The 16,127-nt window shown below is 36.7% G+C and overlaps 2 protein-coding genes across 2 annotated transcripts; both read left to right on the forward strand.

Annotated features, from left to right (window-relative positions):
* The first annotated feature begins 3,024 nt into the window (after positions 1-3,024).
* LOC105391528 lies at positions 3,025-6,789 on the forward strand. Its single transcript, XM_048631486.1, has 4 exons — positions 3,025-3,315; positions 3,538-3,697; positions 3,772-3,978; positions 6,457-6,789. Exons 1-4 carry the CDS (start codon positions 3,103-3,105, stop codon positions 6,687-6,689), a joined length of 813 nt encoding a protein of 270 aa, XP_048487443.1. The 5' UTR covers positions 3,025-3,102; the 3' UTR covers positions 6,690-6,789.
* Positions 6,790-12,045: 5,256 nt separating this feature from the next.
* Positions 12,046-15,024, forward strand: LOC119692391. The gene is made up of 2 exons (XM_048631487.1): positions 12,046-12,367; positions 13,238-15,024. The coding sequence occupies exons 1-2, from the start codon at positions 12,294-12,296 to the stop codon at positions 13,656-13,658; spliced, it is 495 nt and encodes a 164-aa protein (XP_048487444.1). The 5' UTR covers positions 12,046-12,293; the 3' UTR covers positions 13,659-15,024.
* Positions 15,025-16,127: the final 1,103 nt, after the last annotated feature.

Below are 16,127 nucleotides of genomic sequence, written 5' to 3' on the forward strand. Positions count from 1 at the left end.
AATCATTTTATTAAGTAAGTACTTATAAGTAGTTACTTAAATTACTTAGGTGCTTACGATATAACAACTAACTGTAGTGTAATGCAAGTAAATAAGGTAAGCAAGTAGTTTTACATTAGGTATGTTTTAGAATTTAGGCTATTGAAACTGAAAAAAGTATACAGCGCCATCTCTGAGTGACTTGTAACATCATGTTAGTGGACTTCAATGCTGGACCCTCTATTTTTTTTAATTCTAGACGCTAGATGTCAGTATTAACTACTATTAACCAATGTGAAATATGAGTAAAAATGAAAAGGCGGCCAAGTGTGAATCCGACCAACCCATATAAAGAGTTCCGTAGCAACCACCAATATTTATTCTTGTAAATGGCTAAACTGCTACTTCAACTAACTTATCAGAATTTATAAGAATATAAACTTATCTCTCATTTGATGTTGTCGAATAGTCTGCCCAAGGTGGATGTGCGCCATTCCTAGGTATCATAGAATAACGAGACTAGCACTTGTTATTCTATGCTAGGTATAGTTACATCAGAGTCGTGAGCATAAGTTTCGATCCTCCGTTAACGTTGCGTATCGTCAACTGTCACTGTCAAAATGTAAGGCAAAGTTAGTTCCAAAAGTGACATTTGTTTTTCCCATATGTTAGGTGGAATTTCACCAAACGCTAAACGTATTTAGTAGCCTGTCATACGTCTGTCAGTTGGTACAAAATGTATTTAAAATTTGATTTACATACATTTAGCGTTTGGTAAAGGTTTCCCTTCGTGTAGATTCGAAAATAGTATCGAATCCTATGCTCGCGGCTCAGTCTGTGTCGGATAAAACCAATGACGAAGGAATAAAGAGAGGACTTGGCATAAAAATCGGTACTTAAAAATATATCGTCGGTCGCCATGTTGATGGGCATCCAAACACAAGGTACTTCATCTGTCAAAACAATTTGTTTGTTTACATTTTTCAAGAAAATTTTGTGTTTTTTATGTGAAATTGTGCCTGTATGTACTGTGAAAACTTGCATAATACTGCCCTTATCATGGGTAGATGCAGTATGTTAGGCTGCCCCTTGAAACGTAACAAAAAACATCCAAATATATCGCTGCCCAAGTAAGTTACCCAATTCCTTAAAAATATCATGGATTGACCATTATTTTGAATGATTTTGTTATTAAAAATGTGAGAGCGGGTCATAAAAAAATTGTGCAAAAGTTTATGAAGATACTATGGCTTTTCTACAATCATCTACTGCTTTACTATTAATATTTAGGGGTTTTATAACTTATTTATATTCGCCATAGTAAATAGAGTTGTGGTTGGACATTTTCAATAATATCGATTATCGATATTTGAATTTAGTATTTTTTTATGATTTTAGATTACCAAACCGGAGCCGGTCATCCGGTGAGACAACAAAGTGCAAATCGAAGTTGTGCAAGAAATGTCTACCTCGAGCTGACTATTCGGCTAGGCAGAAGCAACTTCGGAGGCTGCAAGGCGCATCCAACTGGGTTGGGCTGCATTCGGGAAACTTCGTCACATATTCTCCTCGGCCATTCGTTAGAGCCTGAAGACAGAAGTCTTCAACCAGTGCGTCCTGCTAGTGATCATTTGGTGCAGAGACGTGGACACTGACGGTAGGATTAGTCCACCGATTTAAAGTCGCTTCTTCATATTATGAGCAGAAAATAAAATCAAAACATAAATTAGAATAATATTTTATTTTACTAACCAAGAGGTATTAGTCTACATACTAAGAAGTATTAGTATACAGAATATGAAACAAAAGTGAACAAATTTAGACATTGTAGAATAACAACAATAGGAACCAGCATGTTACTAAATTTCTCAATTTACTTCTTATACAATTAAATTGTAAATAATTATATTCTGACCTTTGAATATGGTGAAAAGTAAAATAAAACAAAATTATTCAGTACCTACTTTTTTAATCTTCTATTCTTTTGTTATAATAAAATTATAGTGAAGCCGAAAAAATATTTTCTAAAATTTAGAATACCGATCTATCGATATGATAATATAGTTGTTAATGTTGCGCAGCACTACGGCAAGCCGCCATTTTGGTTGGAACCAAATTTAGGAAAGCGCGTTTTTTTCGTGTCGTATATGCCATGTCCTCTTTTTTCCTTCGTCATTGGATAAAACAGCAAATTAGACTACTGAGAGGTGGTCACAAGGTGGTAGGTACTTAGAGTTCAACTATAAAGTACTGAAAACGGAAGTGGATTGTACTTCAAGACCGCATTTAAGCGATCATGCGATGAGCAGCGATGAGTTAAAAAGGCATCATAAATCGGTATTTTATTTTTAAAATGTACTTAGGTACTTAACTACTTATGTAAAAGTAAGTAAGTAAGTAAGTAAATAACTGACAATGATAAAAAGTCTTAGCAAAATCGCACTCTTTATTGTCAGGACTTTATAGTTCTACTGTTAATACTGTATGATGACCGTATCGCTGAATCCGACACTCAATGAAATCCATTTTTCTTTCATACACATAATATATCTAGGTAAGTAGGTACATATTAAGTATTTTCTACGGAAAATAAAATTAATGAAATGATGCAAAATAATAAAAAGTAGGTAGGTAAGGTACTTAATGAAGGAAAGGTGTTCTATCACAAGAGGGAAAATTAGGCCTGCGGACCTCAAGTACCGTCGTCGTAGATAAATCTCCGTTTGGTATCTCACCTTCAAAATCTAAAGACCGCTTCGCTTTACACGTTCCGTTTCTATTGATTTTGTTTTTAGTAGATAGGTACCTACTTTTATTCTTAAATCGATATGACCAGTTTAAAAAAAAACGTATAAAACCGTTTTTTATAGGAGAAGCAGGTACACCGTAAAAAAGTATCTTTTGAAATATTTGTAACAGAAATTATTTTTTATGACAATTCTTAACCATAAATTAAATGCGTCAACCGAAACGCAATTGACAATGACATGACAGTCATACTGTCAAACAAAATAATGTCATTGTCAATCAAACTCTTTCAAGTCTTTCATGATTGTTTTGTTGAGTTCGATCGAGATTGATTTACTATTTTATTACTTAATAATATAGGTATAGTGTGTGAAGATGAGCCAGCGCCCGGAGAAAGAGAAGCGGCAGTACCCGACGGCTGCGCAAAAATTACGGCTGGCGCAATTACTGGAAGCAGATGAAGAATTGCGAAGCGGAAAATTTACAGCAACTTTTACGAAAAAGATGTCATCAGAAAGATGGGATAGGATAGCGCAAAAGTTAAACTCCCATAATGGGGCTAATAAAACGGGGAAAGAATGGCGCACAGTAAGTACAATGCAACTGAGTTTAAGTACCACATTTAGGTTATTTTGCTACCAGCCAAGCGCAAGTTCTATGGTACGTTGCTACGTTGATGTGGATACATTTGAAATTCACATATTATAATTCATTGGTTCACAAAGGATAGCTCTGGTAGAAACATTTCTATAAAATCATTGCACCATAGCAAATCTCTCTCTTAAATATCCTATAAATTTTGTTTTTCAGACTTGGGGAGATATGAAATCATATGTAAAAAAAAAGTATGCGGGGCAAAGAAGATCGATGCTTAGAACTAGTAGAGGGGGCCCTGATATACAGTCAGAGAGTGCGGACAAAACGGCACAGTCTGATTTGTCTGGACATGACACAATTGCAAGACTCTTAGGTAAGCTTACTCAAATACAATGTATACTAAAGGTATTTTGAAACATAAATAATATTTAAATTATCTATTTACAGCCTTAAAGTCTGGACCAGCAGTTATGGCTTTAGAAGATGACATGGAATTGGTGCCAAATGTGGATATAGAAATTGTAGAAGATGACCCATTATACTTGACTGAGACCAAGCCAACTGCCACTGACCCATCGGACACCGATGAACCTGCAATAGAACCCAAAATAGAACAACCCAATCCTCAGCGAATACCTTCAGAAAATGATCAAAGTAAGTGTTTTTTTTAAAATCATTTAACAAATTTAACCGATATTTTTAACAAAGAAAAGTGTTGTATTCTATTACTAAGGAATTAAGAATATTTTAATGGTATGTAGTAGTGATGTAACGAATATGTGTTTTTTGACATTCGCGAATGCGAATGCGAATGCGAATATCTGATATCGATATTCGCGAATGCGAATGCGAATGCGAATATTCTGTTTGTGTTCAAATTTGGCGCCATTTGTATGGTTTTGTGGCAGTATCGTACTGAACGAGGTACGTTCCGTTCTAGGCGCATTCCGAATCAGACTAGCCAATACTAGTCGCAGTTTTTTTTTTAAAGTAGCTTAATAAACTTAACACTTTATTAAGCTCCGTAACTGTTACGACACATTGCGACTGTGTGCGGTTTCTGAGGGCGACTTACACGAAAAATTTAAATATATGGATATCTTGCTCTGACACTATACTATCAAAATTCGCTTTTTGTTTGATTAAAGAGTTTATTTATGTCAGACCAACTACAAATTATTTATATTTAGGTCCTAAGAAACTATTTGAAGACGGCTAATGCCGAATTTCGGGTGATTTCGATTATATGAGATTTCTTCCAAGCGCAGCCATACTTTGAACTGTGGAACCATTCACCATGATGGCAATTTAAAAACCTCGCTTGGGTTGACTCAGGGCGCAAGGACCGAACGCGCGTGTTAAAACGTAAAATTAGTAAAAAAGTGCATATTTCGGCATTTTCGAATTTTCGGAATTACCCGCACATCGGTAATTAAGAAATCAGTTAAGTTACTTAAAGGATTGTTTTTTCATCCAAAAGATTGTCATTTTTGTTCACTATGTTGTGAGTTTAAAAACTCTAGCTCATATTTTTTTTGTATTTTATAACTAGGGTAGTTCCAAATGTTGGAACATTTTAATATGAAATGCTGTGGATCGGGTAATTTTGAATTATAAATATCACATAAATGTGTAAAAGTTCTTCTGGACAGTAATCGGAATTACCCGCATATGTTGGGAATTACCCTCAAGCAATGAAAAAAATATCAACTTTAGAAACTTAAATATTTACGAATTCCGAGGGTATTTACAGAATCCTATGAAACATAGTTTTAGGTTGTATATTCAAGTATACAAAGCGATCTTACATGAATAACAACCCAACCTGGCCCTGTAGCACAGGGCGCTGTTAAGACGTGACAAGAGTTCTCCGTCACGCTCGGTCTTGAGGCTGCGCGATGTGAGTGAGCGCGATGCAAAACTCTTGTCACGTCTTAAATGCGACCCGTACTAGCCCTTCAGTTCTGATAATGTGACAAAATTTATTGTCCCGAAATCAAAAGATCTACTTTAATGGCGACTGTCTAGTCGGTACCTTCTTATGCTAATAAGCCAGGGGACAATATTTAACTATATTTTTTAGTTTCAATTCGTTTGCATCTGACCGTACTTTACATGTACTTTACATGGGCACGCGAGTTGATGATATAAAAAAACAGTAGATGCCAACTCGCGCGGCGCGCGACTCTAAGGCGCGCGACTTGACGAAGGACTCATTATTGAATAATCAGAGTTGGTTACATAATAATAGTTAATTAGTGTGATGGGGTACATTGACCTGCCTACGATAATTGAAAAATATCCTCCTGTATGGTCACCTTTAGAAGAGTTCCAAGAGTGATCTGGGATTCCGTTTTTCTGTTATTTTTTAAAATATACCTAGTCAACTTCTTATTTACTTACCTAGCTACCGCTAGGCTCAACGCCAACGGGCCACCAACCGCGACTAAACACACTTTTTCATACATTTTGTAAAGACACAGCATGAAAATGTAAAGCCGCTGTCGTAAAACATAATAATTGTGTATTTTTTTTGGATCTTGACTAAAATATCCTAACTTATATTATAAATGCGAAAGTATCTGTGTGTGTCTGTCCAAAATTCGAACATGTAGCGGACTCGACCAAAAACCTTTCGTAATAACCCACCTTCACTATATCTTAAGTTTCGTTTCCCAAAGTAAATAAATAATACCAAGTGATTAAGTAAAACCGGTCATGAAGAGGGTAACTTGTAATACCTAAGTAAAATGGTTATAGATGAATGGATTTCGATATTGTTAACCTACCATTATTTTCAAATACTTACTTAGTGTTTTTTCTAATAAGTACTGATATTCGCAAAACATTCGCACAAAATTTTGCGAATGCGAATGCGAATGCGAATATCCAAAAACATGCGAATATTCGCGAATGCGAATGCGAATGCGAATATTCGTTACATCACTAGTATGTAGTAGTGTGCATTACACCCGAGTCCGCTTTATTCTATGAGTAGTGTGACATATGCAGTCATTGTAACTTAAGAATAGAATGTGACTTCATGGAACATCATTTAAATTAAGAAGATCTGATTATTAAAGAAAATAAGTAAGATAATATACATACCTAATAGTGATAATTTTTTTACAGGTTCAGGGATCCCAAGGCCCAGAAGAACAGTTGCGCAAAGAAGATTTCAGAATTATTTCACTGCGGCGCAACAACCAATGCATCTGCAAATTAAACAAAAAATACGAATGAAGAAGGACTTTAATCAGGCTTATTTGTATGAGATGCGGCGACGCACAGACGCAATTTTAGAATTGTCGAATAGCATTAGATCTTTAAGTAGCATGTTTGCGAACTTGGAAGAGAATAGATGATTATGATATAATGTTTTAGGTATAAATTAATGATAATAATATTTGTTATTTTATAAAGATTTTGTTAAATTTAGTAATTAGTTTATCTTGGTATGTCCAGTTGGGAATATTAATTTAATTACAAGTACATATACCATGTAGTTTAAGTTAGGAAGCATCCTTTTTCTTGTATTTATAATAACAACAAAATTTTAAAAAAGGTTCAAAATAAAAAACAATAGTCAAATATTATACGCAGTCTTTTTCTTCCTCTCCAGGCCTCTACACACCAAAGCCGCTGACCCGGCGGCTCAGGCCGCCGGCTCAACCCGCCGGCCTCATTTTGTACTATGTTAACCCGCCGGGCTATGCCGCTGGGTCAGCGGCTTTGGTGTGTAGAGTAGTGGAGGTTAATATAACATATAGCTAAAAAACATAGCAAGTGATTTGCTCGCAACGAATAGCATTCGCTTTATGAACGCGCAAATGCTGCTATAATTATAACGCGACGCGCCCTCGCGATCTTAGCTCGCAAAATTGGACAGCGTCTGCCCGCGGCCGTTGCCACGACGCTACTGCTAGAAATAGCGGAGCGGCTCCGCTATTTCTCGCAGCCGCGAGACGTGGCGCGCGATAACCGCGCAGGCGATATTCACTTGCTTTGTAGCGTCTCGCTCTCTCAACGGTGCAACGTCGCGCGACTCGCGTGTGAGAGAGCGAGACGCTGCGAAGCTGCAAGCTTCACTACGCAATAGCGCTCCGCTATCTGCTGAAATTAGCTCCGCAGTCGCGATTTGGCAACGGCCACGGGTGGCCGCTATGCTAATTGTGCCTCGCGCAACGTTACGAATTACGATCGCGTTGTTTGTTTTGTTGCATTTGCGTGCTGTAAATAAATATTTGTAAATATACATAATAATAAATAGTTTAAATAGTAACGTATTAAAATAGGTATAGTGTTTATTTAGGTTTAGTGTAAAATTGAAAATAAATAGTGTTTGTGTAAGTGTAAATAGGTACTTAGTACTTTCTAACGGACAATTTGGTTCTGAGGACAATTTCGTATTTTAAATGTTTTGTGAATGTGTGTGATTGAACTTTGACTGGACAATTTACCTATCTTTACTTTACGTGTGTTTTCGTAAGTGGATGAAACATTGAAAGGATATTACTTTGTGGTTTTAAAGTGTTTTGTGTAAATAGTTATTGCAATTAAAGAACGTTTGACAATAATTTGGACGTAGTTACGCAGAAAGGCCTCAATCCACAACTTTGTCAAAATTGAGTTATATACTAGAACATGCTATTTAATGTAGGGTCTACCTGTCAAGAAAACAAACACAGTAAAAAACCAACTACAACATACTTTTTTGATGTGGGGGACCAACCCACATTGTATGAAACACACATTTTTTAGTTTCACATAAAGGACTCAAACTGTTTGAGTCCTTTTACAGAAACGCATTTCCTATGAAACCATGAAAAATTTAGTTTTACATAAAAGACTCAAGCGCTCTGAGTCGTTTTAGAGAAATACGTATTCATTAAATAAAGACAATTTGTATTTAGCAGAAAGGACTCAACCCGTCTGAGTCGTTTTAGCGAAATACTTATTGATTGAAAGAAGTCAATTTGTATTTAGCAGAAAGGACTCAAACTGTCTGAGTTGTTTCATATAATATAAGTTTTTAATAAAACAGTTCAAATTTTATTTGGCAGAAAGGATTCAAACTGTTTTTGTTCCGTCTCTTGGCCACTATTCTGTCACCGCATTTTTCCACCTTCCGTCCTCCCACGAGCCAAGTATCCTGCCACTCCCATTTCAGTTCGGCGACCCGCATACCGACGTTGAACACTTTCCTCTTTTGACGGATCACCACGTTGGGAATACGTCTAAGCGAAATACTTAAAATGGCTCGCTCTATAGCTCTTTGTGGAACTCTGATTCGATGCACAGTTTCGTTGGTCATCGTATCATCGGTCATGTATCGGCACCGTGTGGGCAAGTCACATTAGCAATTAACAATCCATAAGCAGGCAGCGTCGCTCGACTCTCAAACATCTATCAGATTCATACAAGTTACGCCCGATTTGATTAGCGAGCGACGATGCCTAAGGATTGTTAATGGCTAATTTTCGGTGGTGGTAACTCCAAGGAATGTCACAAGGTGACTTGGTTCTCAGTTCTCACACGACTGTCGGACCGGGAACCAAATCGACCACATTTTGATTATTCGAAAATGAAGACATTCACTTCTAGATGTTAGAAATACTTAAGAAGGGTTGCTAAAGTCAAGAGTGATCACCACTTAGTGGTTGGTAAAATCTGCTTGACGATAGCGGGAGCTCAGAAGCAGGCCGCAAGATCTGCCAAAGATGTCGCTGTAAATAAGCTGCAGGACCCAGAAGTCAGAAGATAACTTAGTATCCATATCCACAACAAATACCATCAACCTACTAAGTGTGGGCGACGCGCCTCAATAAAAGATAACTGCACTGGCATTAAAGACATGTTTTAAAACACTTAAAGAGAGAATGGATGTCTAAAGGAACATGGCATATGATCAACTCTCCAAGGAAGACTTAACATCGAACTAGACTACCATTCTAAAGAAGCACGAGTTGCGTACGAGTATTTTCTTTGTGAACAAAATATCAAACGTAATTTAAAAAAGGACCAACGCTGTTAGTCTGATTCTATATCTTGGAGAAAACAAACAGCGGCTGCCATGAAGGATCTATAGAAAGAATCAAATAAACTTTGCAACAAACCCCAGGATATCTCCTTGTTACCATGGAAGACCGACTTGTAAGATGGTATGACCACATTGCCGAAGTTTTTAAAGATCTAAACCAGTCTGCATCTGAGGAGTTGGATGCAGATTCAATAAACCAGGAGCATCTTGTATATCCAGATCTTGATATATGTCAAGAAGCATAATCGTAATCATTATGATTATAATAAAATCGATAGCAGTCGTTAAGCCTACTCAGAGACCTTCGGGCGGCTTGAAAACATCTGACAGTCGGGTTGCCCAATTACCCGTCAACTCTGTCAGAACAAGCTTGCTTGTGTTGGGGTCCACTAACCCACACTGGGACAGAGTAGTGGACTAGGCCTAATCCCTTCCTTCATTGGAAGGAGACCCATGCCCCGGCAGTGGAGATGTGACAGGTCGTGATGATGGTTAATGATTATGAGATTTATAATTATTCTGCATCTTGACATAAATTTTAATATCCAACCGCAAAGTAAAGTCGAAGTGATACGGACCATACGATCGCTGAAATCCCACTTTTCAGCGATCGTATGGTAAGCACAGGGAACGACGGATATCCTACGGAGGCATAAAAAGGAGGATAGTTGCAATATACCGAGGATGATGAAGTGAAGTTAGAGTAAAAGAGAATTTTATTTATGTCCAACTTTATCCTTTGAGGTTTGCTTATGTTCATATTGCTTTATCCTGAAAATTATGGGATAATATGGGATGGGACACTTACTAAAAAAGTGGGCTTCTATTTCGTAAAAAAATATATCAAATCGGTTAAGTTGATCCAGAGTTTTGCTCTTGGGAACACATTTCCGGTTAGAATTTTATTCATGCCCAACTTTTTTCTATGAGGTTTGCTTTCCGTCAAAATGCCTTGTCCTGAAAATTATGGGATACAAACGGGTCGTAGATACTCACTAAAAACGTAGGCTTCTATTTTGTAAAAAAAATATCAAAATCGGTTAAGTTGATCCAGAGTTTTGCGCTTGGGAACACATTTCCGGTTAGAATTTTATTCATGCCCAACTTTTTTCTATGAGGTTTGCTTTCCGTCAAAATGCTTTATCCTGAAAATTATGGGATACAAACGGGTCGTAGATACTCACGAAAAAGGTAGGCCTCTATTTTGTAAAAAAAATATCAAAATCGGTTAAGTTGATCCAGAGTTTTGCGCTTGGGAATACAGTTCCGGTTAGATTTTTATATAGATGTGAAATGTTGTTTCCGATTACATTTCAATATAAATTATTTAATAATAGGTTTACTTTTGAAATATAATTTTTATTTTGTGTAAAAAAGTAATGTCTTGTGTCTACAATATAAATATTTTACTTTAAAAACCATATTGTTATTTAAAAAAATATTTTATAAAAATAAATATTTGGTTGGATCCTTTCTGCGAAACGTTGAATTTCCCTGCTTGCATAGAAAAAGCAATTTAGGAGAAAGGATCCAAGTGCATATTTTCATTAATAACTCAATAAATATTCGTTATAGCTACACCATGATTTGCAATAGTAAAATAACAATAAATATGCATAATTTAAGATAATTTCCACATATAAGATGCTTTTCATTGCTGAAGAATACCGATTAGAACTTAAAACGTCTATATCTCAGAACTAGGTTTGTGTGGGTTGAGTCCTTTCTGCGTAACTACGTCCATTTATAAAAATGAAGAGAAACAGTGATGTGCCATTATGGAAACAGTGATGTGCCATTATAGACAGTCCTAAGCCAGTAAAGTATGAAGGAAATTTCATTGGTTTTTTCATCAATTTTTTTTTTCATCAAATTTTTTTTTTGCTCTTTAATATCGTTATAACCTAGCGGATTAAATAACCTGCTATAAATGTGTAACATAGCGTCTGTAGCGTGTTATCAAAATGTAGCCGTTTTTCCCACCACTAGTGTAGAGGCCTTCCAAAGCAACCAGTTCAGATCATTGGTCAAAATTACTGCAACGGCCTGATTAATAATTATTATAGCTGTGTGGTTCTACCTTTTTTGGCATAAGATTTTTTTGCCTAATCTCGTATTGCATAGTAACGTTTGGTCAAAGTCTCGTTACGCCGAAAATCGTATGGCATAAATCTCGTTTAGTAAAAAGTTATTTCGCATAACATTGTTTAGCCTAATAATGGTATGGCCAAATCTTGAATAGCCTAATAATGCTATGGCATAGGTTTATACAAAGTAATAATATTCGTTTGGCTTTAACTTTGACGGAGCGTCTCCCTACATAGCGCAAACTGGTGCCTTGTATTGTTTCCGCTGTTTGGAAAACGCTCCGCTCCGCTTCGCTGCGCTCCGCTTTGGTTTTGATGAACATGTGCACCTAACACGCTCCTCCTCGCTTTGCTCGTCGTCGCACCTATTTTTAGGTTTCGATCTCATGGGGTTTGTAATAATTATATTGGTCGTTAAGTTTCGATTTTTTGATCATACAATATCGTGATTTTCGGGATGTAGGAGAAAAATACCACAATTTGTACATTTACTACATACTTAATATATTATTTATTAAGATAACATTAGGAGAAACAAGATTATACATAGGTATAGACGAACATAAATTTGAGCAAACGAAACTTAGGTGTTTAAAGTGTAAGGTTCACTGTGAAAGTATCCTAAATTGGGTATTATTTCACAACATTAATTCATATTTTAATTGATTCTATTATGTTACGAGGAATAGTGGCAACACCGCTCTTGAGGGAGACTGACATTTGATTGACAGAAGGGAATAGATGTCAGGCGAGATGTCAGAAAAAGGAGGCAATCGGGTTTTTGGGATGAAAAATGGTGGTTCGAGGTGTGGATTATAAAAATGTAATTTATTGCTAAAACTATGAATAATGCTGAAAGTCATGGGAATAAACCTATATCGTGTACGTTTGGTGGTTTTACTATAGATCAGAAGCGGTGAGTAACCTTCTCCCATAAATTTTGTTGTGATTCTTGTTGTTGGAATTTATCGGGCCGAGATGAACGTAATATCAAAATGTTGTGTCTTCACCAGTAGATCACACACGAATAGTAGTAATGTTATGTTATTATGTCATGTAATAATAAGGAAATGTTCGGAATAGTCATATTACTCATATTTATCATTTTCATCAGATTTTTATTGGAAATCGATAATCCGATACGCTAGCGACATCTATTAAAAATATAGGGAACTATCCAGTTTCAATTGACATCTGACATTGACACTGACATTTTGATCATCTGACAGTGTTGACATTACAGGGAGCGTTCAAAAACGATGCCTTGATTACTTGAAAATATTAGCATTATTATTCTGAGTAAAGTACTATTGGGTTTTACGAATTATTAGTTTCTGCAAAGATTTCCCGATGTTACGCTTACTGCCTATCGTGTGGTAGATATTATTTATAAATACTAGATACCTAGATAGCCTAATATGATAAACGTGAGTCATTGTTATTGACTATAAGTCTTAAATTAAATTCTCATAAATGATGATTAATTATGAAAATGTTCTATGTTAACATTAGGTGTAACAAGGGTATGATTATACTGTTGGGCTCATTAAACTAACTACCGAAAATTACTATGGGTCATATATAATCATTTTATTTTAGTTGCCAAAGATACCAAATATATTAAGTATTGAAGACTGCTAAATTAGGATTATCTATTTAATATGCACCTTATCTGTCATCATGTATATTATAATTAATGTACCCTGAAGGTTATACATAATAATATCTGTGTATAAAATTATAATAAGTATACCTACTAATATAAATTTATTCCTTTTTGTTTGAGTTGGAGACGAGACGAGAAAACTGGACCACCCAAGATATATGGGATGCAGCAGATGCTGTTGAAGATGGACAAAGATGAGGCTGCGGTGCGGCTGTGTATGCGGTGCGGCCGTGCCTGCGGTGCGGCTGTGCCTGCAGTACGGCTGTGCCTGCAGTGCAGCTGTGCCTGTGGTGCGGCTGTGCCTGGGGTGCGGCTGGGGCTGTGCCTGCGGCTGCGGTGGTGCGGCTGGGGTTGCCAGCGTCTACATCTCCGGGTGCAGGCCTGGAGTTGGAGCCGTGGTGACAGCGGCTGTCAGGGCTGTCAACATCAATATCAACCGGACCAAGGCTGGAGGAACAGTGGAGGAGATGGCTATCAGTGGTGTCAGTACCCAGACCGAAGACACCAGACCATACCATACCAGACTGAGGCGGGAGTCTGAACTTCGGTTTGCATGCTCAATGGCCGACGGGCGGCAGTGGCGACGCTGTCATCAACAGGACTGGAGCTACATCTACAGTTGCATGATCACCATGATTATTATAAGGAGCACCGAACTGGGTGTTATTTACATATTATTTAGTTAGTTTTGATCAGGTGCATAAAGTTACTCGTAATGTAGGTTAATAAAGGTATGAGGTACCTATGTTATGGTTATAAGGAAAGGGAAAATTAATTTGAAACCTGGATGAATTCCATTGCATTGGTATTGTTATTAATTTTGAATGGTGGTTGCACAGTTATCTTGGAATGTTTTATTTACTTATACTTAATTGCTTTTTGATATAGTGATTTTGGAGGTTTTACAGTTGCTTCAAGTTTGATGATAGAATGTTCATTTGAGGAAGTCTTGATGGTTTTGATTGCATTGGCTGTGAGTCACAGAAGGGTTGCACTGGAGGAGTAATTAATTTGTTGGTCGGGCTTTGTATATTATTCCAATGTAAAAAGGAAATATTGCGCATAATAATTGCGTAACTAATTTTGATATGGAATTGGAGTAAAGTCACAATAGGTATAAAAGTACCTAAGTGCTTTGTTCTCTTTTGTGGTGTACCTATATTAAACCGAAACGATAATTATATTCTTAGAGTCCTCCTCTTAAAATATGTCATGTGATATGGTGTCATGGGTGCTATAATTCATTTTGTGATTGAATGATTCTTTGTTTCATAAATGTACTCAGTTTTACAAGGGCATCATTTGATTTTGATTCATTATCTAAAATATTTGATATACCTACCTACTTCAGATAATGACATTTACTTGAAAGGAACATTGTTGTTGCTTGCAGTATTGGTGGGGAATAAGGTGGTAAAGAAGGAAATAAAGTGACCTGGCAGGGACTGATGTCCGGCAGGGCGAGACTCTTTGGTTTTCCATCCGTTCTCGACCACGTTGAAGGGTTCATGTACCTTCTGTAGACCTTTAGTATGTCTACCCACTCACAAAGAGGTTATTGTTGAGTGGGCCTGTTGATTCCATGAAGATGGGGTAGGTGGAAGCGAATCTTGTATCCAGCATCTGTGTAGTAGGTACCTATCAGTCAGCTGTTGTCGACAGACTTGAATGACGCTATCTCCTAACAAGTATTCAGTAGGTACCTACATACATTTACTTGAGTTTAAAATTCCTAAGCCATTATTGAGTCTGTTCGCAATGATTTCAAATGAAGCTACAATACGGAATACTGTATGCCTTTTGTCATTGCCTTGCGATTCTGGGACTGTGTGTCATAAATACTTATATGTTGCATTTCAAGTGTTATAGTTGGATCTAATAATTTTATTTTATTAATAATATATTAAGGATTCCAGCCAAATTAAGGTACTTATAGGTATTAGGTATATAATTTAGTATGGTAGGTATAGTAGATGAAATGATGATGATGACTCTACTTTTTTCTAATGGGTAAAGTATGGATCATGACTGTGCGCTAATAGAATTGCATAATTAATTATCGGATCTATTTCACCCATACCTATAGTTTATCTAGTAGGTAAAATCTTATGGACCAATGTTATGATTTTCCAAAGATAGTTAGTTGGGGGCCACTACAACTTGTGGCAGTCTATGAGGGTTTGCAAAGTTCTACTTATAGGAAGTTACGTAATATTCAATTGTTGTAGACTTGGCATAGTGACTTAGACGGTACCTATCTAGTATTGCTGTTATAGATGGTTAAAGGTGGCTTACATTGAAGTGACGACCGGATATTGAGAGATGGATTAGTTTCTGTTGCCTAGGGAATTTCGAACTTATATTGCCATGTGGCCATTGGCGAATGGCGGTTGCTACAACAGGACTCGTGTGTTTTTCGAAGTTTCCACAGTTCAATATGGTGACCTGCGGATATTACTGGATGCGCTTAATGTGGATATGAATATCATGAGGTATGTGAACATTTGTGAGTGTGAGCGTCTGGAATTTTACACGGAGATGGAGTTGAGGAAAAGATGGATGTATCTATTTACTAAATGTTGTAGTTAATGTATATTCGAACTGTTGCGTAGGAGAGTGGAGTTTTCAACTTATTAAAGTACTCTTTATCCGGGGAAGTTAGACCGGCTTCGAACTAAAAACATGATTAATTACCTACCTACTTATTAAATTTTATGACTTGGATATATAATAATATGTCAGATAGGTTTTGCCCGTTGGTTTCTGCTGTGATTATTATTATTGTATACCTACTAAATATTCTCTAGAACATGATCATTCTATGGAATAGTACAATCAGTCGAATTTGTCTTAAATTGTCGTTTTTTTTATCTATTTGTTTGAACAAAGTTGACCTTTAAGGACAAATGAGACTAGATTATTTTGTCATGATCATACAAGGATGAATGGATTGATGGACTAATATGCTGAATATCGTCATACATGGATGGCAGCTCGAGGGGATGGGTTA

The sequence above is a fragment of the Plutella xylostella genome, chromosome 29 (genome assembly GCF_932276165.1).
Source record: "Plutella xylostella chromosome 29, ilPluXylo3.1, whole genome shotgun sequence".
Lineage (NCBI taxonomy): Eukaryota > Metazoa > Arthropoda > Insecta > Lepidoptera > Plutellidae > Plutella > Plutella xylostella.